The sequence below is a fragment of the Thunnus albacares genome, chromosome 6 (genome assembly GCF_914725855.1).
Source record: "Thunnus albacares chromosome 6, fThuAlb1.1, whole genome shotgun sequence".
In the NCBI taxonomy this organism is placed as follows: domain Eukaryota; kingdom Metazoa; phylum Chordata; class Actinopteri; order Scombriformes; family Scombridae; genus Thunnus; species Thunnus albacares.
In genome coordinates, this window is record NC_058111.1 from 8395361 (window position 1) to 8422842 (window position 27482).

Genomic DNA, 27482 nt, shown 5'->3' on the forward strand with positions numbered 1-27482 from the left:
GTTTGATGTCCTGCCCAAAGTTTAGACTCGACTGGAGCAAAACTTTTTTTTTTTTCTAGAAAGTGAGCCGCGGAGATTTGTTCTGCGAACTATGAATCTTTTTTGTAAGAATATTCCCTAACAGCGTCAACTTGGCCAAAACACGGAAAACCGGGACTCTTTTCAGCCAAGCGTTTGATGTGTTTTTTTGCGTCATTTGTGTCTGCGTTTGCGATTTTTTTTTTTTTTTTTTTGGAAAAGTTGGGGCCAGGACGACAACATAGATTCCAGTGTGGAGTAGATATGCGCTTTGTTACATTCACAAGTATGCCAGCAAGAAACAACAGGAAAACGTTGTCTTTCACTGCAGATTTCGACAGCTAACACACTTTGGTAGAAATTAAAGCAGTCGACTTTTAAACTTTAGAATGACCCGGGATAACTTTTACTGACTGCCGTCGAGATTTCCAGATTTCCTGCTGCGTGAAAAAAAAAAAAAAAAAAGTTTGGGATTGGATCAAACTTCTTTTTTTGTGAGTTTCTGACCGCCGCATTCTTGGACACAGAAAGTTTGAAAGACTGTTTTGGGACAATGGATCCGAGCCAGCATAACCCTCCTGCGGGACACCAAATCGTCCATGTACGAGGCGACTCAGAGACCGACCTGGAGGCGCTTTTTAACGCCGTGATGAACCCGAAAAACACCATCGTGCCCCCTTCCGTGCCCATGAGGATGAGGAAGCTGCCAGACTCCTTCTTCAAACCTCCTGAACCAAAGTCCCATTCCAGACAAGTAAGCCCGCCCTGTCTTTCCTCTGCCCCTTCCCAGAAATCAGTATTAAAGCAAGGCCCATGTAGTGGGGGCTCAGGCCTACAGTATGGGACTGGTACAGCCACTTAATAGTTAACACTTCATCCTACTTTGTAGTGTTTTTTTAGTCTTTAGAATATCATTGCTGTGCCTCGATAGGCTGTTTGTTGTCACATCCCAAAGTGTAGGAAACTCTTTTTTCATTAAGGACTATGAAAGTGTACATTTCCTCTCCACCCTCACACATTTTATGACAAAACATTTACAAATTTCCCAACAACTTTGTAAAGTCACTGAAAAATAGGCCATGGGGCTATGTAGGCTATTTGTTAGGCCTTAGCTGTCTCAATTAGTGAAAATGGATCCACGCTAAACAAGAATATATTATTGTACTTAAAGTGAGTTGTCAGGTCGGCTGAGCATATGCAGGATATGTGAACTTCCACAGGATATGTGTTTTGGTTGGACTGTATGTATAGAAGCTTAACAATCATGTGGAAATAATCAAAGGGACTCCCTGAAACTGAGTTTTCTTAATCGGGATGATTTTCAATCAAGCAATCATATGATGGTTGAATTTGTCCTATTTATCCCCCTCCACCCCCCCCGTCCTCCCCCCCTTTCCTCCCCCACCCTCATACCGTCTCCCACAACTGTTGCTTGTGGTCTCTGTGGAGTTTTGTCAGCAGTGCGCATGTGCTGTTGTGCATCGAGTCTGCGCTGTCCTCTCTGCTCAACACAGGCCTAGGATCCCCCTCCCGGGCCTAAACATTAGACTCCAAACTTGCCTCCACATGTACATGAACAGAACTTCATAACATACATATGAATTTATTAGATTATTTAAAAGTGCTGAGTCATTTATGTAGGCTTTAAATACACTAAAATCACCAATCCTTTATGTAGTTCTTTGGATTATGTGTTAAATTTAAACTGGCCTCATAAACTTTATGGTATTTTCTTTTCAAAATAAAAACACTGTTATACTTTTACAACTTGTGTATTATAAATACATGCACAAGTTTTATTGCCATATAAGTGGAGCACAATGTCCTCTTAGTTATCTTGTAATAAATTGTTGCTTCATTTATTATAAGATAATTATAGTCCCTTTTTTATTTAGACATTTTTATTAAGCTTATTTCACTTTATGACAATAATAATATAAAATATTATTTCTCTTAATAACAATATAAGAAGAAATGTAATCAAATTCTAAGGGAAATAACATTATTTAAAAAGACTATGGTAATGCATTCATACTGCCTCTCTTCCAACTTCACAACACAGGCGAGCACGGACGCTGGGACAGGCGGATCACTCACCCCCCACCATGTGCGTGCACACTCGTCCCCTGCCTCCCTGCAGATGGGAGCTGTTTCTGGTGGCTCCCTGTCTGGCATGGCCTCAGCAGGTGCCTCCCCACAACATCTCCGTCAGTCTTCTTATGAGATTCCTGACGACATGCCCCTGCCCCCGGGCTGGGAGATGGCCAAGACCGCCTCCGGCCAGAGATACTTTCTCAAGTAAGTATGCTGGCAACAAACTGTCATCACTGTTTCTTGACTCGTATAGTCAAATTGAAAAAAATCTTGAAAGGTAATTTTTTTTTTTTGAAAAGGAATGGAGGGCTTTGAAAGTAGATGGAGAATTTTATTGACTGTTTATCACATAAAAGCATCTACACACCTTAGGCCTCAAGACATTTATATGCCCAACTGTCAGCACTTTGCATCCTGATGAAGGACATCAAACAGACATTTTTGTTACAGAAACAGCTTTAAAATGAATTAATGACAAGATCAGGATTAAGAAATGAGGCATCTCTGATATCTGATGTTAACCAGCCAACTGTCTTATCCCAATTATGGACATTTTTAAACCTGCTTAAGATCTGGTTTCTTGTTATTATATCTCATAATTTAACGAGTCGAGAAGAGTCGCTGCAATATGTCTAGTGTGCAAAAAGGTTGTATTCAAAGTTGTCAATACCTACTTACGGCAAAAAACAGAGATAGTGATAAAAATACAGAATATGCATCAGAGATAATACTAATAGATGAGATGTAACTGAAGCTTACATTATTGCATTTTTGTAGTATTACAAGTACAGGTTGAAATCTACAAATCTGTAGATTTGAAGGGAAAAAATAACGGTTCCAATAACGACCAGGACCAAGACAAGTCCAAATGACCAGAGAAGCGACAGGACTCCTCATACTGAATCTCTGTTGGGTGTACATTATGCTGACGATAATTTGCAAATCTGCTACAGTGCACAATGGTGAGCAGTGTTCTCTAAAAGAGACAATTGCAATAGTTAAATTGTAGGTTATTAAATTTGGTGGCCTCAGCAAACAAGAGAAGTCTTTTGAGGGACTACTGCTGTATGTAGTGTGCCTTTTCTTGGTCTCAGGTTTCAATAGAGACAATGGACCACTGTAGCTGCCCCAGACAGCAAAGAGGACAGACAGCTCTGCAAAACTCATCTGCTAACCAGCAGATCTCTTCCATAGTAACAATCCAAAGAAAACTTTAAAAATAGTAGCTGAAATAGCAGGTATACCAGAGGACGTTGCATGCTTTTTTTCCTTTTAGTCTTTATGTTTTTTTTTTTTTTTTTACATTAATTGCACATTTAATGCATTTGTCCTCTGTAGTTCTGTGAAGGGATGGATTGAATCATTCATACAAGTGATGTCTGTCAGCAATTCATTTCGACATAATCCGCTCATTACGAAACGCTCCGAAGTTTATGAAATGCGCAGCAGCTCGTGGGTTCGGAGACGATTTGACATTTAAAGTCGTCATTCTTATTTTTCTTAAAGGCAAAATTGTAGTTGAGGGAAACATCGCTCTCTGACACAAGAGTCTGAACAAACATGATAGCCTCAAATTTACTGGGATCAAAAAAGAACTTTCAGTACCAGATGTTAGAAGGTCTCACATCTGGAGAACATCTGGCCCGTTTCTAGGAGGCTCTTCTAAAATTGTACAAAAAGGATTGGAGGGGGGGGGGGGTTGGAGGTGGAGGTGGAGGTGGGAGGGGGGGGGGGGGCGCTATTCTCACAAGACTCTCTCTCAGGCTCATTGTTGTTGTTTCACTTCCAGACAATAAAGCAATTTAGTAAAATAATTCAAAGTTAAGTTTGTAAAATCAAATCTTGACCAGATTTAAAGTTAAAACATTTGTCGCGTTATTGATTTTAGCTTCTATTTGTCAGAATAAAACATCTCTGTATTGTTTTTTTTATTTAATTGGAACTATGTGCAATGTTTCATTTGTTTATAACAACTGAGTAAATGTCAGAGTTTGAGTTTACCTTCTTTCTGATGTTACTTTATGGACTTTGGGGGGAAAAAAAAAAAAACTTGGCTCTGTAAGGAGCTGTTTCTCATCTGGCATGTTATACAACTAGAGCAAATGTTGTACACAGTGTTTGTGTCCAAGTAAAGAAAACTGGAGGAGACATCTTCCATACACCGCACATCAAAGTGCAGATATTTGATCTGGAATAAAGGCCTCGGCAGAGCTGCTGGAAAAGACACTCCCCTATTTATAAACAGGGGTTGTCTGACGGAGAAGTGTTGCAGAAGGAGTGAAGCAGAGCGAGAGAGAGAGTGTGTGTGTGGGTGGATGGACAGGTGGGGGTGGGGAGGCAGTCACCGACTAGCCTAGAGAGCCGAGCGGAGAGCAGGGGGGGGGGCTCGCATTTCACTCAGGTGTCCTCGGTTGTCCCGATAGCTGTATCAATTCAGGGTGAAAGTTGTTTTTTTTTTGTTGTTTTTTTGAGGAATCTGTTTGTCCTTCCTCCTCTGTTGTTTATTAGTACGCTATAGGACGATGGAGTCGGGAATGATCGGCTTCTGTGAGTCACAGCGGCCCCGCGGATGCCGATGTCCCACTCCCTTTAAGAGCCAGGCTCCGTCTTTGGTATGAATGGAGCCGTGGCGTTGTGATGGTGCCTCTTTTGTGTCAATGGAGTTAAATGGCAGCCATGTAGAGATGACTAGAAGAGGGGCCAAGAGAAACTCCGGCCCTCCCTTTGTCCCAGCAGTGAAACAGTGATCTTTATTCAGACCACAGGCTTGTTGAGACTCATGTGAGCCTTCCCAAAATAGACAAATGGCTGACATGAAGTTTAAAGATGGCGGTGAGAGGGCAGCACTCTTTAGAGTTTTACATCTGAGTTGTCAGGCTAGGAGGTTAGAGTTCTAATCAGTGATAATAAATGATTAACACTAGTGCCAGTGTTACAGTACTGAAGGCTTCACTTTGGCCTGGTTGATATTTTCTCTTTTCCTTTTGGAAAGAGATGAAACAGTTGGTTGATTATTGGATAATTCACTCCCCAGAAAATGATTTCTGCCAACAATTTTGATGATATATCATTGAAGAAAAAAAAAATCCCCAAACGTTCTCTGTTTCAAGCTTTTTCAAATGTGATGATTTTCTCGGTTTTCTATCATTATAAATTGAATCTTTGGATTTCAAAACTGTTGGTCAGACAAAACAAGCAGTTTGAAGATGCCATCTTGGCTCTGGGAGATTGTGATTAAAAAAAAAAAAAACAGTTTAAAAGTGAAAATAATTTGTAGTTGCAGTCCTAATGGAAGCAGGATTTAGACAAGAGCGATCTTGCGCGACAAAAGTGTAGCTTTATTTCGTCTGTTTCATCAAAAACTAAAACTTTAAGACGGGAGAAGACTGCTAGAATGTCAACAAAGTCTTTTGACCTTTCCTCCTCTTTCTTCCAGCAGTTTGCTGTGGCCTTTGATTTATGACAGCAGGGGCAGGGAGGTTGGGTCACCTTGCTCGGTGCTGGACGGGGGCAGGGCTGGTCTCCAGGGCTGGGTCATAAACTAATGAAGGTTTCTAATTTAGACACACCGGTGAACTAGGAGGGGTAATCACTGTTTCCGGACGCTTATTAAATGCAGCTTTGAATGAGCTTTTAGTCCGTGGGAAGTCAGCCTTAAGCGGAGGAAAGCTTTGGGGGGAGCAGCTATTGTCTGCCCTCAGGGGCAGGTAGAGCCATGTGTTGATGGACACTTTTGTCTTTGCTCAATTGGATTTTAAACTGTTTTGATGGAGGGTGGTTTCCCACATCAAGGCTGGCTTGTGTCTTAACATGTTTAACTTAATGTATGATAATAATACAATTTTTTAGATGAGTTATTTTGTTTTCTAGTCTCTCAGTACACACTATCTGTAGTTTCCTGAACATCCTGAACGTCGTTGCAATAAATACCGTTGAGACGTCCGATTACAGGAAGAAATATTGAAGTGTTTACTTGGACTGTATGTTGTTGTTTGCCGTAGATATCTGTGTTGTTCTCATTCGGACCCTGAGATTATGTTGAGAATTCCAGCCGATGACTGTACCTCCGTTATATTTAGCTTGTTTTAAACAGGATTGTTTAGTTCTTGTTTTAAAGTCTCCCAATGTTTTCCCATTGAGTGAAGAAAAACTTCCATTGCGTTCATTTATCTCAGTCCTTTTAAACACGGGAAGACTGGGACTGCATGTCAATATCCCGACGGCAATCAATAATCAATTAGTAAAATAACTTAAATGAACTCAGATGAATTGGTTGTCAGGACAGTTTTTTTTAATTTGCACCACATTTGTCGCAAACATCTTGTTTCACAGCGGTATCGGTCAGTATTGGTATTTGCTAACACTGATTTCATACTCATCATATATATTATTTCATATCAATCGTTATCTAAACTCCCTCAAATCTGCGTGAAGCTTTAAATGATAAATATGCAAATTGGATTTCATGCGAAGCTGTTTTGAACTGTGGCAGCTCAGTCAGTCAGTCACAAATGGTGCTGGGAAGACTGGGCAGTAAGCCTGCGTGAAGCCCTCATTTGGAGAAACTTTGTGTTTGACAAACTTTTGGTTTATTGACCACACACAGACAAGACCCTTCCTGTTCAACTGGGGCCTGTCAGCTCAGTACACAAATGGGACTGTGAGAAAGTCAGGCTAGTGTTTACCAAAGTCTTGATGTAACACCTCTGTTCCAGACATCAATGCCTCCACTGTCACAGAGGGCATCTCCACAGAGATGTAGTATCTGAGAAGTGGGCCTTCTCAGGTGGGGTGGGAGGGGGGTTTAGACTTGCCAAAAGTACTCCACTCTTGGCGACTGAATAGCACTTGAATAAGAAAATAAAGAAACATTTGTACATATGTTGTCGGTTGCAGCGTGCATACATTTTAATTAAGTATTAGCATTTAAATATATTCATTTACCTGGAAGTGACAGTTGTAGTATTGCAAGGGAGTCTACTTATTTATTCAGTTCAGTGTTTACATAGTTGGCCACAGTTTTTGCTAAAAAAAATATAAAACCTTCAAGGAGGGGCCGATTAATCTTACAGGGCGCTCCCTAAAATTACACTTTTAGAATTTTGTTTATTGCATTAATCTTGGGGGAAAAAAAACAAGTTGAACTCAAACCACCGAGCTAGACTCACAGTCCTGGTGCTTTGTGAATTAGTTGCTTCGTTAGGAAGCGTGATGATACAAACCCTTCTTCAAAGGGAAACCTATAGCCACAATGGGGTCACAGAGGTTGCCCCAATAATCTCTCTTGATGATGTCCTGCTGATAGAGAGGCAACCAGGCATCCCCAGTCAACCAGAGCGGAGGTGGTCATCCTCATCTTAGAGGCCTGATTACATCTGGCCTCCCTCAGTGCTCTCTATAGTCATCTGCTTCAACCGCCTCCCAAGCATATACTCCCTGGGTGGAGCCCCTGTAGCCAGAGGATCCCATTTTTAACATTTGACAACTCAGCTGTGGGGCGTGTTTTCATCATCGCTGCACTCCTCGTAGCTTCACTCCCCTGTTTTACACCAGTGAAGCACGGCTTTTTGACATCTGACAGCTTTCTGAGACAATTTCAGTGGAATAAACGGTCATTTATCCTGAAATCTAGCTTTGATCTGCCTTTTTTGGCAGGTAGCAGAGCTTACTCAGAGACGTGACTTATTTTTGGCTAGATCATTCCCCCCTCAAAGCCAGATGTAAACGCCACAGTTTTCAAGGGCGTAAACAGACCATTTGTGTGATAGGAAGTTTGTCATACTACTGTAATCTGATGAGGTCTGTGAAACAACAAGTCCAGTATGTAGACTTCTTGACTTGGATCTCCCTAAGGATGTAGAACCTCTATTCAATTAGTCTTTGAAGCTAAATCTTATATATACATTTAGCTACTGATAGGAGATAAGTTCTATCTTGAATGATTAAAGAAAGAAAAGAGAGTTGATGGGGACCAGCTCTTACGTGATTGGCCCTGAACAGAAAAGTTATGTGCCAAATCATTTAAGCAAAGTCAAGTTTAGCCTTGATGCGAAGGGTCCCCCTCCCTCCCTCCCTCCCTCCTCCTCCTCCTCAGCAAAACACATTAAAAATAACACTGGCACAATAAACGCCACCTTGATAATTGGGCCATCAGTCAAGGATATGTCGAGTGCCTGGGTGGATCAAGAGTCCCTACTATGTGCTCTGCTAAGCCACAGTCGACCATGATGACCAGCTTGAGCAAAAAGTGAGCGAGTTAAGTCCCGTACCGAAGGCAAACGACTTGATAACGGGTCATGTTTGTACCGCAGTAATCTTCCTTCGCTGCAATACGTGGCCGTTTGTAAAGCGTGTCCCCTGAAGAAGCTAATGATGGGTGTTTTTGAGGCCATGTTCACAATAATGCAGATATATTGGATTTTCTTCTCCTGTTTTTTTGTTTTTTTGGGGGGCCCGTCATCTACAATAGGCATGTCGGATTGCTGAAAACTGATCTTTTTTGAAAACACGCCAAATTCGGGAAGAAAACGGTGCGGTGTTTCTTTTTTATTCGTGCTTTATGTGTTCCACTTTTAAGAATCTTGACATGTCGTTGCCCTCCGTTCTTCATTTCATGGCTGCCTTGTGAACAACAAACAGCGCTTTGAAAATGACAACTGCTTTACAGAAATAGTACAAAGCTGCTATCTCATCTCCCGAGGCTGAAACCAGGCTGTAAAGTTTGCACCTAAAAGAAAGATTAACACCGGTGGCTAGTTTGAATTAAAACCAGTTACGACTGATTCTGATGGTGATAATGGTGCAAAATAAAGGAAACTTCTCAAAGCACTTCTCTGCTCGCTCTCTATCCATGTGTTCAGTTTGTTACCAACATGAATTCAAGCTGACCACAACCACATACAAGTTTTTATATCTAATTTTAACCTTCCCGAGGAGGGTTTATTATGTCATCCTCATGTTTTTGTCAGTTTTGGGCAACAATCTGTTAGAATACTATATAAAAAAACGTGGTGGGAAAACCTTGAACATGTAAACATTGTTTTCAAAATGTAACAGCATTAGTGTGGGTGAAACCAGTTGGCTATGTGTCCACTGCCCTGCCCCGGGGATGGGAGGTTGGGTTGGGGAGGGTGGGGGAGGGGAGGGGGAGTGGTGAAGTGACAACCCTGCTGAGCTCGCCGCGGTGTCAGAGACATGTAAAGACAACACCGAGCAGTTGTGACCGCGGAGGTTGCGGATCATCAGCAATTCCTCACAGCAACTGGTGGCCTCCAGCCGTCCCGACAGTTGCCATGACATTGTTTTGTTTTATGTTTCGCCTGCAGGAAGTAGGGTGTACGGCTCTGACCATATAGGGTTCGGCTGCAGATGGAGTGAATGGATTATCTTTTAGTTTTAAAAGCTGGTGATGAATTACTTGGCTCTTGGTAACTCATTTACCAGTTCTCCCAGTCCAGTCCCCGCATACAGACCCTCTGAATACAGTGCAGCGCTGACTTGGAAGCTGTGGTGGATTTTTATCACCAGCCTTTTGATTATCATCTCTGATGCCTCTGTTTCGAACTGAACCTTTGTTTACATCTGTTCTGATTGATTCGAGCTACGAATCTAGCGCTTGATAGAAAACTCAATATCTTGACTTTTATCTGTGCTGAGAGAAACACAGTTTAAAGGGAGTGTGTGTGAAATCATTTACAATCAGAGATCTGGGAGGGTTTTTGAGGTTGTATATTTCCAGCCGTGTGCTCCGGTCGTCGCTTTTTCTGTTCGGCATTGGTGCGCCAGGATGTGCAGGCCTCTCATTTACTATAACCCCTCCCTTTCCTTATCCCAGTGTTCCTCTCTCCCAGTCTCCTCCCCTGTTCTCCCCTCCTCTTTATAATAAATGTCATAGTTTCCAGAGTGGGAAGGAGGTAGCGAAGGGGGGGGGGGGGGGTAGGGCGGGCGCTCCGAGTGTAACAGGACCACAGCAACTCATGCAGCCAATGGAATTCAGAGGGATAGCTTCCGTAGATGTTTTTTTTTTTCCTCTTTTTTTTTTTTTTAGTCTTTTTTTCTTTTCTGTAGTTGTATCACCCCGCTCCCTATGACCCCTCTTTCTCAAGGGGCCCCTCCAGTCTGAGCAGTTCCAGCTATTTTGCTTGGTTTGTGGTGTTTGTGTGTGTGTGTGTGTGTGTGTGTGTGTGTGTGTGAGGGCTGGGGGGGGGGGGGGGGTTCGGTAGGGGATTTGGCAGCTCCTTTGATCAGTAAAGCATAAACAAGAGGGGGCTTCAAAATGGGTTGCATTGTGTTGGGGGGGAGGAGTGCTGAGTCAGGCCCTCTCGCTCTCTGGCCTGGGATAGAGAGCAGACAGGCAGGCTGGGATTACTGCAGAGGCCAAGAGAAACTCTGAAACTCTCACTTCACCCAGCTGTTCCAAAATCTGGGCTAATGGCGCTTTGGGATCAAATTAACAGAGAGAGTCGTAAAGAATGGCAGTGTGTGTGTGTGTGTGTGTGTGTGTGTGTGGAAGAACACATCCAGGACACAGTTATTATAGGGTACAATAGATTGCAGGCGGTAATATTTAATTCCACCACGATTAAACTCTTTATTGTGCCGTGATGTAAATGTAAAAGTTGCGTAAACAAGTCGCCGTGGAGTTCGGTGCCTGTTAGAGGTGAGGGCGGTCTCTTAAACGGGATGGTTCGAAAAAACAAAAAAAAAAAAAGCCAAAAAAAAAAAAAAAAAAAAAAAAGAACAAGTGAATAGTGGGGTTTTAGGTCGTAGCTCAGTCTGTGCCTTTGTCAAGCAGGTGAAAGCTTTGTAAATGTGGCGCCAGATTGTTAAAGCCCCTGACACTCCACAGTGTCCGAGCCGCTTCCAGGAAAAAAAAAAAAAAAAGGACCCCCTGCGTTGAGCCCTGGGACTGACCCTCCCTCAATAGAGAGGGTCCTGCTCAGGAGAGGAGGGCTTCCTGTATTAGCTTTCCATCTTAATCAAGCAACAAGTACCAACAAAGCACTAATTATCAATGCCTTCACAGAATGCAACACAATGTCCCCCCCCCCCCCCTCCCTCACACTCCCCTCCCCTCCCCTCCCCGCCCCCACCACCACCCCCACCCCCGCTCCCTGCTCCTGTCCCGGCAAAGAGGAGCCATAAAATAGATGGAGCAACATTGTTTGATGTTACAATAGTTGTTTTGAAACCGATCGCAGCCTCTTAGACATTTTTTTTTTTTTTTTTCAAGAAGAAGTTTTCAGCTTTACCTACATATGTTTGACTTGATTTATTCTCAGTTGCGGTCAAACTGTTTTTGTTTTTGTTTGACTTAATTTATTTATAGCTTACAATTTCTCCATTCTATTATTTTTAAGTGAATTATAGGGGAACAAAAAAAAATATTTTAGTACAATCCAAAAACTAAGAATGAAAGTCTTGTGTGAGTCTGTATTAAATTGTGGGTTCAGCCCGGGTCCAAACAGACAGACAGAGCTGAGTTTTGCTTCCTGTAACAGTCATCGTTTACAGAAAGCAGGGGTTAGATTCAGTGTTTTCATCAAAGAGCTTGTTGAAACTGCTCTGAGTCATCAGTTCCTGCATGTGACCTGCTGTTTCGCATTGATATGGTCTCTGTTTGGTTTGAACGTACTACTGATTCCTGCTAGAAACACTTTTTTTTTCTTACTTTTTTTCTGTTTTCTCTTTTTTGTCTCCTTATAGTCACATCGATCAGACCACGACTTGGCAAGACCCTCGCAAGGCCCTCCTTCATATGAACCAGGCTCCCCAGCCCAGTTCTGCACCAGTGCAGCAACAGAACCTCATGAACCCAGCCAGTGGTGTGTATATGTCCACTACAGAAGCAGCACATGACACGTATTACAAATAATGTTCATCAGGTTCTCCAGCATTAAACCCAGACTCATGAATAGTCATTTCTGGGCATTTTCCTTATTTTCATACATACAGTAGAAGTAAAGAACAGTCTTGTCTAGTTCTTACATGTCACTAAGATTGTACCTCAGTTCTGTCCGTGCTGTTGGAATTTGCCCTAGGTGAGGTAAGACTGAGGTAGAACGTGACAGGTCCTGTCTGACATGTTTGGGAGCTCTGTGACTCACAGATTTACAGATGAAGTATCTCTGTATTCTCCAAATCTTCACTATTCTACCTGCCAACCTATAGTTTCATTTTTTAAAAAAAAAGAGCCTTATCTGTTGACAAACAGGCTTGTTTGTTTTCAGTGACAGATGATAAAGATTTATTACATTCTCAACTGTAAAAAAAACTGATAATGTGCTGCCATTTATCTTGGATATCTTCCCCTGTAGCCAGTTTATTATTGTGCTAGTATGTGATATCACTACTACTTACATAATTGTGTATAGCTACAATATTCTGTTATTATACCCAATTATTATGCTCAAGCCGTGTTATTTTTTCCTGTCGTCTCTCAGGTCCTCTCCCTGACGGCTGGGAACAAGCTATCACATCAGAGGGAGAAATTTACTACATCAACCACAAGAACAAGACCACATCTTGGCTGGACCCACGACTTGACCCACGCTTTGGTGAGTTTGATTTAGTCTATTTCTTAAATTAAGGTGGTCAGAAGTCCTTTTAGTTACTTAAAGTTAGAATAATATTTCTGTTTTTATTATACCGGCAACCAAGACGTTTTGTTCTTGTGACAGCAGTTCATTTTCACTATTACAAAGCTCTATTACAATACATAAGAAAATGTATCACCGCAATTGTAATAGTGAGAAAAAGAATGTATGATTCATATTTCATTTTAAAGCATTGCATTGTTTTGTAATGACCAGCCATACTCATTGGTTGTTGCAACCAGATTTCACAACCCCCCCCCTGCTTCACCCCCCCCCCACCCTCAAAACCAGCACCTAACCTTTTGTCAGCCATTTTAGTGTTGGAGCAACAGCTGAGTTGGCCATTAATCCCACCCCCACCCACCCCCCCCCTCCACCCCTCTCCACCCCCCCACCCCCCCGGCAAAGCTAAAGTTTGACAGTTAGCTTCCAGTGTGTTGTGGCAGCCAGGGTTGGTGAATTAGTGACAGGACCGTGTACATGTGGTGAGACTTCTCCGGGGGTGCCATGGGAATGAGCTAATATTCTTCAGTGTGTCAGGAAGACTTCCAGAGATGAAGGTTCCTGCTTATGTCACTCTGACTCACTTACGCTTCAGGTGCCATCCCTTCATTACAACACTGTTCCACTGGGAAGCTCACCCCCCCGGTTCACATGTGCGAACCAGCACGCAGCCCTGTTGTTATCCTGTTTAATTTTAGTGTTACTTTTAATCGAAGCCCGGGCGCTTATAGGGGCGAGTTTTTTGGGGTTTTTTTTTTCTGTAAGCAATTGTGTGTTCTGCTCTGAGGGCAGGCAAGAAAAGTTCAAAACAGAGTTGTAAGAGGAGCAGGGCAGCTGGGAAGAGACGGCGGCTCTGGTCGGCGAAGCTCTTTGAAGATTTATAAGTCTTGAACACACAAGGCTGCTGGGCCCCTGAAAGCGAGTTAGAGGGAGAAAAGAGAGCATGTTAACTCATTATGTGCCATCAAACATCATTTTGTTTCACATGAGATCAAATCTTCGCTGTGCTTAATATTTCTAATGGTTCACATACAAGCTGTTGTAGGTACCTTTTAGATAACTTAAGAGTTTAGAAAGATTTCTAAATGCTATGTGCTTAAAACTACTTGATATTTGATGGCTGTGGCTCTGTGCTCGAAGGGAAACCTGATTTTATTCTTTGTAGTTATTTTTTTTTAAACAGATTTTGCATAGAAACCAGCTCCTCTGTCAGAAACCGCTATACTGCTGCTATGTAGGTCTCCAATCATAAGCCAGCTGCTTTGATAATGGAGGCTAATTTGAGCTTTGAGAAGAAAAGCAGCAGAGCGCCTTTAACTGAGGGTTGTTGCCGGCTGGCTTTCCCCTGCGTGAGGCCCAGTGCAGGCACAGCCTCATTCTGCTCTAGCTCCAGACAGACTTGAATCTCTGCCAGGCCTCTTTATTCTGTGGTCCAACTCTTAATCTGTTCCAGACCTTTTCAGTCAAAGAACTCCAATGTGAGAGGGGAGGTGGTGGTGGTGGGGGAGGAGGAGGGGGGTGGGGGTGGGAGTGGGGGGAGGGCAGGGAGAGGCAAGGCAAAAGGGGAAGAAAGAAAAACTGAGGAACAGAGGGAAAATGCCGACGGGATAAGCATGCATCCTCTTTAAGTTCCAAGGAGGTGGCGAGCAGCGAACAGCCATGAGTGCACTGTGGCGGAGTTCAAAAAGGGGCTGGCCCTTTTTGTGGATATGTTGTTCTCTCAACGTAGGAACTGCAGGGAAAAAAACATACTCGTGCACAAAAAAAAAAAAAAAGACAGATTTCCTCCGGGAGTTTAATGTTTTTGCTTTGAAGCCTTAATGTAAAGCTGTTATATGTCATGTGATGTTTTTGCCTCTGCTGTCAGAGCACTTCAATAGAAAAGTTGGCACCCCGGTAATGTTATTACCGACGTGATATACTCGTAGTTTGATGAGGCAGTTTAAAGGGTCAGTTCGTATTTTCTTACTCTTACAACCTCTAGTGGACTTTCTTCACACACATTGTGATTTCATCTGCTGAATTTGTTTTGATTTATTCCCCTTCCAGGTGGTTTTCATAGGAGAAGACTCTCATATTTCATCAATAAGTTTCCACTTCATCAATAAAATGACAGTGCTGAAATGATTTTCAACCTGTTGAACACAAAACTAATCCCTAGCTAGTCTGCCCTACGCTGTTGATATTGCCCGATTGACAGTTTTTTTCCATTTCCTTGGCACATGGAATCAGGTCAACACAGGCTGGTTTCACTCAGACTTTTATTGGAGTACAAACGATAAAACAATGCTTGCATCACATCCAGACTGTTTCTCCACTTTGCTTATCTCGACGTTAGAAAACACAACACTTTCCCAAGGGGCCCCTTTTTTATAAAACTTGTTAAATCGACAGCGGACAAATATTTACCCGAGCCTTCAAAGGTGCTTTGCCTTGGTTACACACACACACTTCCCACAGCTGGCACACCCTCAACTCTACCTGCCCCAGGTGATCCTGTGGTGTAATATGCCTGCCAGTGTGATCGGTCTGATAAGGGCTTGTGTTGCTGGCTCGTTGTGTTGCAGGGGTGCGTGAAGAAGACAAAAGGCAGACAGCATTAACTTGTCTCTTATCTCCCTGGCCCACCAGCTATCACCACCCATATGTGCTGCTGACTTCAACCACAACTCCAAAAACGTACACACACACACACACACACTCTGTCTTCACAGGCTGGACTGGCCTCCTTTTTTTTTTATGCTATCACTCTGGCCCTGAAATGAACCTGTCCTTCGTTCCTATCTCATCCACAGATGTAATTCGCTGCTTTGATTCGCTCATTGTTTGTGCTGACGTCCTCCAGTAACATTGGTTACAGTCTGCTGTTTGGTCTGTGAGGGAGTCCTTGACTCGGTGGTTCAGTAGGAGCCCGGCTCTTAAGACTGCATTCATCAAAAAAAAAAAAAAAAAACCTCCATGCCTTAAAGGAAAATTCCAGTCTCTTACAACTTGGACTGTGTTCACGTAATCCTGGCCATGACTTCTATCAGTTATGATAAGACTGTATACAACAGAGTAGTTGCTGAGATCTGGGAATATGGCAGTATCGATGCAACTGAGTCTGACAGGGCGAGATACAGGAAGGTTGAGACGGTTGTAAACAAGCAGTGCTGTGATCGAATCATCTCGACAACTTTCTTAGAAGGTGAAACCGAAAGTGAGTTCACCGGAATTGTCAGTAATGATTCCTCAACGCGCAGGAAAAGAAACTAAACTTTGAACTTTAAAGTTGTTGTGAGTCTCGCTCCATATGTCTCCTCTCACTTTTTTTTGATGAGTGTTCCTCTTCAAAAGCTCAGGCCTTAACAGATCTACAGCTGCTGACACGGCCCATGCTTTGCAGCTTTGGGAACGTTTAATGTTGCCCCATTGGTGGAGTGATCCAGCCACAAAAGGCCTCAGTATCTGCCTAAGATAAGAAAGTAATACACTCTCCCATGGCTTCAGTTGATGTGTGTGTGTGGGAGAGAGAGAAGAGGAGGTTTCATGACTGTGTGTATGTATGTGTGTGTGTGTGTGGGAGAGAGAGGAGGCGGCTCCATGACTGTGTGTGTGTGTATTTGTGTGTGTATGTGCTGGGGTGGGGTGGGGTTGTTGGGGGGGGGGGGGAGAGGGAGGGAGGGAGGGAGGGAGACGGCAAGCAGGGCGGGGCATCCAGAGCTTCCCAGGGAGAGCCCTGAGCCGTGGTTCATTCAGCTCCTGAGATAGTGTAAACAGACAGTGATTGAATGGTGATGAGAAAGGTGCCGGGGCGGGCAGGACGGGACAGAGATAGGCAGCCCTGCATGAAAATTGCGCCCCTGTCAAGGCTTTGTTTTGGTTGGTGCTTGGAGCGCATAAGCAAACAGGGACCCTCATTGGTCCCGTTACTGTTACACCCCTCGTCGTCAAGCGCGTTTGCTTCTTTCTCTACTACAGTGATAAAAAAACCTGGTGACCTACTTTGCATGCATAGATTGCTGTTGCTGCTTTATACTCATGTTTATTAGACCCACCCCCGCTAGAGTAGAGAATAACAAAGATTTCACTGGGGAACAGCTGTGTTCTCAATATGCACACATTTGTTCTGATATTGTCAACATGTAGCTACCTTGTTAGTGCGCAATGCAATTATGTTTGTTGGGTGAAAGAACTGTAAAGTTAATGGTGTTTATAGAAGCTGATGTATATCTATTTTAAATGTGCTCATATTGCATTCATTAAAAGGGGCTGGAGTTGACCCGGGCTAAAGAAGCAGTCAGTCTTGAGGGATAATCTGCGGTTTGTTTAGAAGGAAACAAAACGCACAATGAAAGGATAAGTCATGACTGATGCAATGTACAAAACTAACAAAGCCTGTCTTAGTCAGGGAGTGGGAGGGGATCAGGTCTTACAGGAATAGTGGTTGTTTTCAGACACTTGGTGGAAAACTTGTGTTGGGACTTCCCTTGTCCTACACAACCTGCTGCACAGGCTTCGCTCTCCTACAAGTTCACCTCGTAGACAAAACACTACCGAGTCGTCAGTCTTGTTATGCTGTGTTTTAAAAGGCAACCGAGCATTACAAAGACTGCTTGCAGAAATGTTCTCGCCTCAAAATATTGAAAATTGTCATTTTTAAAGCTGCACTTATCTAGTTTTTGATGTAAAAACACATCAGTCTTATTAGCTTAAACAAAAAAATGGAGATGCTAAATAGAAAAAGCACTTCACTCAGCTGAGACCCTGTTTGCCCAAACTTTGTTTTGCCATCTGGTTTGGATATTTCTCCACAGGAGAGAAATAAAATGCAAACTGTTCTGTATATAGTAGCATCAACTGCTGTGTTCAGACAAAGCTGGAATCACCAGTTTAAGCTCCTTGTACTCTTGTACAAGGAGTTCATGTCATTTAAAACACTCGCAAAGTTTATTTCTACCATTCAGAGCCTCAGTATCAAAAGTTCAGCACCAACATATAGTCCACTATACAAGATATCACTCTGACATATTTGAACTTCTTTCTGTCTCCGCTACAGGCCTGAACCAGCAGAGGATCTCCCAGAGTGCCCCAGTGAAGCAGCTGCCTCCCCCCTCCCACAGCGGAGTCATGGGAGGCAACAACCAGATGAGACTGCAGCAGATCGAGAAGGAGAGGCTGAGACTGAAACAACAGGAGCTGCTTCGGCAGAGACCCCAGGTCAGGAATCACTGTTAAAATAGACAAAAATATGAAAGGTCTGGGAAGTATTAATGGCATCATGGTGAAAAAACAAACCCATATCAGAGAGTTCAAAGGTTCACTACCCTCAGTATGTGTCCCATCAGTTAGACACTGGAACCCTTAACTTAGCTTACTCGTTGAACACAATGGTCAACAAAATGTTTATTTTGTTAAGTATAATGTTCACCTTGAGCAGTTCTTTTTAAATATGAGTCATCACGCATAGGTATAGCGTCGAATCTTAAGCTCCTTTGGTCTTTGTTACACCACCCTACAATGAAGTCTCGTGAGTCATCTGTGGTAATTTTATTACTTCCTAACGGTGATGTGTCACAGAGCTGCCCACACAGGGCGGTGCAGCCAAGTTCAGTAGTTTACTCAAGGTTGTGTCATAACACCAGAAACAGAGGTTTATGATTATGAATGAGTGTGCTGGTGACTTTGTTTAACATGCCATTCACATGGATTGTTTAAAGTGTAGGAAGTGACCCTAGTGTGTACATGCACCAGGCCGCAGATGGGGGGGGGGGGAAATATGATTTGGACTGTCGTTACTGGAAATCCTCACAGTTTACCTAACCTGGTTATTGTCGGGGTTCTTAAGCATCATGTGAAGGAGAAATCTGGTTTTCAAGAATTGGGGTAAGGGATTGAGAGAACCCCGGTTAGCACAGACAGCACACACACCTAAACGGCTTTCTAACAGGGTATTTACGCATGTGCACGACAAGAACTTCATGCGTGTAAAGGCAGGTTTTAGAGGAACCGGTTTCTTTCACTGAATGTTTTTTTTTTTCTAAGGTTATTTTTTTTGGCATTTTTGCCTTTATTGGATAGTGGGCTGTGAAGAGGCAGACAGGAAACAAGGGGAGAGAGAGATATGAAATGCAACAAAGGCCCCTGGCTGGAATCAAACCGGTGACGTTGCGGTTATGTTGCGTGCACAGTAACCGTCTGGTGCATGTATTTTTCTATTTCCAGCCTTCTTACCTGATTCCTGCTGGTGTCATGTGTGCACGTATGTGGTGAATGATAGATACAGAGTTGATGAATTAAGCAAATAAAACATAACAGTTAGGTGACTAAGCTCACCGCTCTTGACTGTTGATGATGACGCATCAGCGGCTCGGTTATACAAGCCTCAGACTCTCACATTCGCCGGTTAAACAAAAAGCGTAATGAGAAAAAAATGTGGAAATGTGACTGCAGACCTGACTGTATACATTTGAAGTTTGCCTCTATCAGGCTGTTGACTAGATTCCACTAAAATCCTCTAACTTTTTTAGATACTATACTAGATGTTTTGGCTTGCAGGAGGCTACAGTGTAGAAATTTTCCGATCATGCAAGGCTATATGTGCTTTTGTGAGGGAGTTCAACTTTGGGGCAGTGCTTGCCGCACCCAAATGTATTCCACATGGCAGAAGTGTGATGAAGAACGGGTGGTGATGTATGTGACTCGCCGGTGGCAATCCGGCGCTGACACCGTTCAGTCATGCACAAAAAGAGAGCCATAAACCATAAATGTTGTTTACTGTACACAGCCCTCATAATCCCTGTTAATCAAAACCAGATTGCTTACATGTGCGCACGGCATTGTGGGACAGCTCTCAGTTGTCTGAGAAGGTAACACCTTCGAGTTGCCAGTACGTCTGAAATAACAACAGAAGGAAAAAACAACTTATTACTTCATAAAGGGCTAATTTAAGACTTTTATTCATCTTTTGCCTCAGAGAACATTGTGTCCATTTATCCTCAACCACAACCAATAAAAGCTTCTACTAACCAATTAGGGTGTCAAGCAGCAATTTTACCTCCTTTCTAAAAACGTCACATTCCATTGGCCGACTCCCTGTCATCTCCTATGACCCTGTAAAAGTTTAATGATCTCAAAAAACGGTGATACCGGTCAAACCGTTTCACCTTCCCCTTCAAGGACGTAGAGGGAAGGAGGTGAAAAAGAACGACATGACTTCATATCCTCAGCCTTATCTGATACAGCGTGTGTAGAAAACAATTGTCTCCGACTTTGTTCGGCCCTTCGTGTAATTCGACACTCTGTATGGGTAGACATGGAGAACAACGTGTTGGCAAGTCTGTTTGTAATTCTCCCTAATTTTTACGTTTTATGCAGTGACAGCAGAGCAGCAGGAGGAGTTTATGACATTTATGACATGTTTTCATGAAGCTGTAGTGGTGTATAATCAGCTTCTGAGGTTAGGGGTGGGGTTGATTTGTGTTGCTCATCAATGTTGTTGCCTTATCATCCACAGGAGCTCGCTCTAAGGAATCAGCTGCCTACCAGTATGGATCAAGATGGCAGCACGAACCCTGTGTCCTCCCCTATGGCCCAGGATGCCCGGACCATGACCGCCAACAGCTCTGACCCATTCCTCAACAGGTTGGTTTCGTGCTGAAGTTAAAAGCGTTCAGTTCAACAGAGTTCATGTATCCCGTTTGAGGGAATCTGTGTGCTCGGCTCCCCGGGTTACACAAGTAGTAAAAACAGAAGGCCAGTCTCTGGGCTTAACCCACTTCACATGGTAATGACTCATTCAGACCAGCAGGTCTGTGTGGAATTCATTGAACAATCATGACCTCTGGTGTACAACTGCTGCAATAAAGGGGAAAAAAGAATTTAAATGGTGGTGAAAACCTTTTGAGGAGTGTATATAAAACCACGCTTTATGACGTTGCAACGTTCACAACTCGAGTAAAAGACACAAAACCGGAAAACGGATCTGAAAACAGCAGTGAGGACGGGAAGATTTAGGACGGGACGGGAGGGTTTTCTCACTATCTGTGAATGCTGCTCCCGTTGCATTCTGGGAAACGGTTCCTTGCGGTTCAAGCTCTAGTTCGTCTGCAAGTGGACGAAATGAGGAAAGAGCTGAATAGCAAGCAGGCCATGAGAACATGTGGTCCAGTCAGTAGACAGGCCAACCTAATCTCCCCTCCTCCCCCTGTTGCCTCCACTCCCCTTCTCTTACAATGGCCTCATTCATCCTGCCTCTGCCATACTCTGCCTACATATTTTTCCTCTGCTAATTAGTATAGGCTTGTCAAATGTCTTCTCTTTGCCTCTTTGTCTTCTCCGTTGCCCCCTTTCATCGTTGCTCTTTTTCCTATATTCTGCGGCGGAGGTCGAAAAAGTGAAGCTCGGTTTCAACGGCGTCGCCGTGGATCAGTCGCTATAGTCGTTCAAATAGATACAACGGTTTAAACGTGGATGTATGCAGAAAGTCCCTGAGGGAATTAAGGCCACAGGTCTTACTTTTCAGCCTGTATGCTTTTAATAACAGTGTGTTTACTTTGTTGGATTGTTTTAATTAGATTCACCTAGTTTGAAGTAGTTGAAGTGAAGGTCATTAAGGTCATCTAAAACTCTGCTGAAACAAAAAGCTTTTCATTTTCTTTTACTTGATGAAAATCGTGATATATTAGTGATGATTGTACAGAGTTTTTAACCCACATTTCTTCATTTTTGTGTTGTCAGCGGGACCTACCACTCCAGGGATGAGAGCACAGACAGCGGCTTGAGTATGAGCAGCTACAGCGTCCCTCGCACTCCAGATGACTTCCTCAACAGCGTGGATGAGATGGACACAGGTGAGGCTGCAAACAAAGTGAAAAATGATCACTTGTCAGATAGTCGGGTTTGTATTTTGACATCTTTTTGCTTAGATTTACAGTTCATGAGGTTTCTGTAGTCAGCGTTCTGTTCAGCCAATGCTGCGCTCGCTCCATGTTGGCAGAATAAGAACAGGAAAATGTGACGTTGTTCATTAGAGTTAAATCAGAAGATTGATAGCACTCCCACGCCTGTCTGATAAATATATGACTACAGATACTTTGGCTCTGTCCAAAGGTAACAATCTGCCCACCAGCACCTCTAAAGCTCGCTAATCACTATGTTGTATGTTTAATCAGCACAAAAAGCAAAGTGTAAATAGGTCGAGTCGGGGTTTTATGGGGAGGTTATGTGTCAGACTGTTTCTTGGCCGGGCGCAGTGGATTTTATTTTCAATGAACAGCTGTCTTGGCTCGTTGACACTTGCGCAATCCTTTCCACCATGTGGGCAATATCAAAGCTGTCAGAAGTGTCCTGCGCGTTATTACAGCTAGGAGGCTGACGTAACCGTTTTTTTTGGCCGCTCATATGTACTGTCTGTACAACATGATGCGAATGTGCCGTGGTTATTACCTCTAACTTGCGCAATCGAATCATTTTTAACACATTGTCTCTCTGTTCATCAGGGGACCCGCTTCCAACCTCCATGGCGACACAGCCCAGTCGTTTCCCCGATTACCTGGACGCCATCCCGGGAACGGACGTGGACCTCGGCACGCTGGAAGGTGAAAGCATGGCGGTGGAGGGTGAAGAGCTGATGCCCAGTCTGCAGGAGGCCCTGAGCTCCGACATCCTCAACGACATGGAGTCTGTGCTGGCAGCTACCAAGATCGACAAGGAGAGCTTCCTCACATGGTTATAGAAGACCCGAGCAGGGCGCTCCTTACTCCTCTCCCTACACTCTGAACTGCTGCCTGCTCTGATCTGTGAAGGATTCATAGATGCTTTTACAAGACATTTCAGCGAGCCTCTCTGGACTTCTGTCTCTGTCTCGGCGTGTATGGCCAACCTCTTTTGAGGCAGTATTGTTCTGTTCTTTTCACTGGTTTGTTTATCTCTTTTATTTTGTCTGTGTCTTCAAGGCTGGCCCATGAACAGACAATTACGCAAAGGGTCCCCAAATCTTTCACAAGTCTGTCAGTGAATCTAGGGCATCTTTACCTAGAGCGGGGGGGTCGCTCCTTCCCCCTGGTCTCCCCTCATAGCTGAGCTGGGCGGGTGCATGTGCTCTTCCGCAAGGACTGCCATCATCAGTTATCGCTTCGGAGTCTCCGGTGCCTCTTTTTCTTGCAATATAGCATGAAGAAGCACTACTTAATTGTGTTTGGGACTATTGCATCTAGCTTAAGTAGCTTTATATTTGGCCTTTACGTTTTTACTCTTTTGTTTGTTTTTTTTCGACGAGCCTGAGAAACCAAAAATGATGTATTCGAAGCATAAAGAACAATACTGATTTGGAGTAAAGGTAATGTGAGGCCCAGTTTGGACATGTTGGCTTTGCTGGGGGAGGGGGTGGGGGTGGGATTGCAGGTTGGAGCCTGGGGACCGACTACATTGCTGCTTGGCTGTGCCAGCAAGTCTAAGTTAAACCTTTTGTTAGATCAAGTGCCTTCAGTTGTATTTTTAAGACGCGAGCAACACGAACAATTACCAAGTTTCTGTAATGCAGCAGTAAGCATTAGGCTGTATTCAGAAACATCAGCCACACTTTCCTCTATCTAATGTTCAATTATCAAAACTGTATTTTTTTTTTTTTTGTTTTATAAACACATTATAATGGGATTTAGGGATCTGTTTTTTGTAACCCTAGCTTCTTTGTATCTCAGTCTTACCCAAACCTAATTCATGATTCATTCTTTGTTTTATCTTTTTAGTATTCTTTTATTTTAGGTTACTACATGTGTATGATAGCTTAGATCAAATGGCATTTTTTTTGCTTTTGTTGTTAGTGTCTTTCATAGATGAGGTAATACATTTTTAACAGGGTCGACTGTTATCACAGCACGTCACTTCACCAGATGAAGTCTGCCAAGACACAGATTGATTCAGTTTTGGCTCTTTAAACCATTTAGCTGATTCTCTCTTCTTGTCTCTGATTTACTATATACATATTAGTGTTATTGTTTATTTGTTGATCACATGCAGCTTTTACTATCTTTCCTCGATGTTAAGATATTCCTAAACATTAACCAAAAAGGCAGATCTCTAGGCTAAACAGAAACTATAGCTCTTTGATCAGTTAATCCTTGTGACAACGTACAGTATACAAGAGTTACAAATGTTTGAAACTGTCTTCCTGAGAGGGAGATTGAGCCCTCTGTGCTATGTTGTGCTGTGTTGAAATGAGGGGTTTATAGACTACAGCTAGGACAAGTTTAAGCAGGTTTAAGAGTCATGTCGAGGGGTAGTGTAGAAGGCCAGGGTTTGACTGACGGCGGTGAGTTGCGCGGATTGTTGATTTTTTTTTTTTTTTTTTTTTTTTCGTGTGTGGAATAATTAAGAAACAATCAGTTATTATCTCAGTCAGGAATTGTTGTGGCAGATTCCAAAGATGTTTTTTTGTAATGACACTTATTTTTGCTTCCATTTTCACAGAGTCCAGAAAAGGTATAATTTGTAAATCAGCCTCTGTATGAACAAACTTGTATAAGCTAATGAGAAAATGATGTAGGTTTTAAGTGTTAATGGACACGTCTGAATAGGTTTAGCTGAGAGATTCTTTTTATTTTTCAGACAAGATGGTTGTTTTGAGTGACTAACCCTGAGATTTTAAGGATGAGGTTTCTGAACAGAGAAGCAAGTGATTCTTCTATGAGCGCTCACATGTTTACATTCTCTCAGAGCAAGGAACTGCTACAGCCGCAGTGAAGACAATACACTGACGATTCTCTCACAAATCACATTATTTTTTGATGTTTACACCATGACTACATCTTTTGCATTACTGCAGTAACCTTTTGAATAATCAGCCTGACGTGCATGCCCTTGGGTGAGATGGCCTCGCGGGATGTCACATGAATTTATTGCCAACCAATGCCTTGGTAGCATTAACTTGGAACTTGATGGAACAATATTGTTTTTATAGATCAGAGAACATGAACATTTTTTTTTTATTGTGAGAACATATTCTGTGTGAGAAACCTCCTTTTAGAATTGATTTTATTGATCATTAAATCATGTGTTGATGGATTTAAGATGGATAAACAGTGTTGGTGAGAACAATGCAACTAAAATGAGTGGTACACTACAGTGCTTGTATTGCACGGCTACAGAGTTTTCATTTGATGATGCAATGATGCATTTTGTCACACAAACCTGATTTTATGCTTACTTAGTGTGTTATTGTCGGAGCATATTAGCTGTTGACTGTCATTGTAGCAGTAGAACTAATCACACAAGTTAAAGGATTTTGTATTTAGAGTTTTCTAAATGCACATGAAATGAATTTATATTCAGTAATGATCTGTTCATTTTTTTTGATAGATATGTGCATGTGTTTTAGAACAATAAATTCTGTTACATTATATATCTCCTTCATATGATACTTTGAAATTGGCCTGAAATAAAGTATATACTTTGTGGTAATACTTTCCTGTGAGGTGCTGTATTTTGTTTGTATTTTCACACATGTATTCTAAATATATTACATTATATCATCTTAGAAGAATCTGTTTTTGTATTTTACATTAAATTTGTTTCAATGGAATAAATCTGCAACTTCACAGTCAATGCAAATTACATTTATATGTTGCAGAAGAAATAAATCATAGGTCAATACAGATGCAAAGGTTTAATTAAACCAAATTACCAATATTAGATCAATTAATAATAATATTATAAGTATATTCAATTGTGACCATCATGACATCAGAAGAAGTCTGGATTTTGAACACTTGTGTATTCTGAAAGAAAAAAAAAAAGTTTTGCTAATTGCATTGACGCTAGCTTGGTAAATTAAATGTGCTGTATTTCCTCACTGTGACCACTGGAGGGCAGTAAACACTCGTGATTATAAATAAGGTTACTTCTCACTCGTCAGTCGTGGACTCAGCAGTTTATTAGTAAAGCTGTCAGTATCTGTCACAATATGTAACTACCCACAATGCTTCCACCGCGCGTATTACAATTTTTAAACTCAGGAAAAATCAACGAAATGTAGACTATGGATCTCACCTGTTTTCCTAGACGTTAGAGATAATAATTGACCTGTGTATTTAGAATCGCGGGTGTTTTCTTCCCTCTAGTGGTTATTCAGTGGAACTGCAACACGAAATTCGTCAAACTACCAACAGTAACAAGTTAAAAGAAATAATTTATCCTGTGATTACATTTATGATCACCAGTGGTCATTGTTGATTATTGATATCCTTTATTTGTGTCAATCAGGGTATTCCTAGTCATGTAAGAACTAACATCCAAATAGGCTTTTAAAACAGACTTTAAAAATATTTTTATTAAGGAAGGCTTTTTCATCATAACTCTTGTCATTTTTTCTTTATGTTTTTAGCACTTTGAGATTCACCGCTAATGAAAAGTGCATCACAAATTAAATGCATTATTATTATTATTATCATTATCATTTGCACGCAGCTCCATTAGTACTGAATCGTGCCCAGTTAGCAACTAACTACCAAAGAACAGCTTACATGGCCTCCGTCTGCCACGTGGCCCTCGCATTACACTGCTTTTTAATTCCTTTATTATCATACAGAAAATTTGGCATTGTCCACTTTTGAGTAACCCAGTTTCACGTCATAATCGGGCATACACAGTATTGTTGTCCTAGCTACCCACTGTGAGTTTTCCAGCTACAGTTAATCGGAGTGTGTTATTATTTAGAATCAATAGACATTACTGCCCTCTAGTGGTCATACAGAGGAACTGCAATATCAAATTCATCAAGCTAGCATCAATGCAAATGTGACAGTATACTAACAATTATGTTTAATTCCTATTCTTTCAAAGTACAGTGAGCAAACTGAGGCAATCAATAACTATAAAATAAGTACTATAGTGTCTCTATTGTTGTTTATCCAGAAATGTGCATTCTGGACAGACTGCTGCTACCAAACCTGCTGCTTTGATTATTTTCTATGTGTTTTGAGGTAATGTCTGTATGTTGGTGTTGAAGTGTTGGTGTAGTAAATTTTCTGGTGAATAATTTTCTAAATAAATCTCAAAATAAACAGGTGTAATTACATCCATGTGCTGGATTCATAACGTAAAGGAAGACATTATAGCCTCCTAAAACTTCCCGTGCTAACCATCAAAATAATATATAGTATTTATAGAAAACGGAGTGAGGCCTCCTTGTTGGTGGGCATGTGATTTTGGTCTGTTTAAGCAGTCAATAGGTCTTTTTTCATGTAAGTGTCTACTGCTTACCCGGCTGAAGGTCTTTTCTTGGGGCTAAAAGGACAATCACATGTGACCACAAAAAAAGACCTTCCCCACTGTAGAATCTGCACTCTATTTAATAACATACAAGCTGTTGGTCATATACTTTCTTCAGGCACACCAGGCAAACAGAACGAAGGAACCTTTGGATGTATGTGGTGAGATTCCTGTAATTAGTCCCAATGCAAAACATCTGTGCATCCCTGACAAAAGAGATATTGTAGTCTTTGGGCATGTATGAACTACATAAATGGTGGACGAGGATACCATGTATGAGACAAAAAGGAGACACATTTTAAAAATTCAAACAATTGTAATTCCATATACAGTGATGCTGTGAAAAAAAACATCTGGGAAATGCCATTCAAAAAGGAAAAAATATCAAATTAGAGCTTCACACTTAAAACAAAGCTTTATTCAATTTTAAAGAAGGAGGGGCCTCGAGAATTGATCCAAAACATTCTCTCAGACAACTTTTTCTCTTGTCTGTGCTGCTTAACATGCTAAAGCCCTGAACTCTGA

General features: G+C 42.1%; 1 protein-coding gene and 1 long non-coding RNA gene across 2 annotated transcripts; one reads left to right on the forward strand and one right to left on the reverse strand.

The window, feature by feature from the left end:
• On the forward strand, window positions 1-25150 carry yap1 (Yes1 associated transcriptional regulator). The gene is made up of 8 exons (XM_044354115.1): window positions 1-772; window positions 2081-2316; window positions 11818-11936; window positions 12555-12668; window positions 17749-17909; window positions 20206-20333; window positions 21429-21541; window positions 22190-25150. Exons 1-8 carry the CDS (start codon window positions 572-574, stop codon window positions 22423-22425), a joined length of 1308 nt encoding a protein of 435 aa, XP_044210050.1. The 5' UTR covers window positions 1-571; the 3' UTR covers window positions 22426-25150.
• On the reverse strand, window positions 17836-27136 carry LOC122983921. The gene is made up of 4 exons (XR_006403797.1): window positions 26949-27136; window positions 21439-21547; window positions 19515-19584; window positions 17836-17920 (listed from the first exon to the last, which is right to left on the reverse strand). It is a non-coding gene; the product is annotated as an uncharacterized LOC122983921 (long non-coding RNA).
• Between the last annotated feature and the right edge of the window lie 346 nt (window positions 27137-27482).

Bases quoted from the DNA above. Each gene is read 5' to 3' on its own strand.
- yap1 (XM_044354115.1), top strand. From the start codon at position 572: ATGGATCCGAGCCAGCATAACCCTCCTGCGGGACACCAAATCGTCCAT. The intron at 2,317-11,817 runs GTAAGTATGCTG...GTCTCCTTATAG, and splicing joins GGCCAGAGATACTTTCTCAA to TCACATCGATCAGACCACGA. The intron at 12,669-17,748 runs GTGAGTTTGATT...TCTCCGCTACAG, and splicing joins ACGACTTGACCCACGCTTTG to GCCTGAACCAGCAGAGGATC.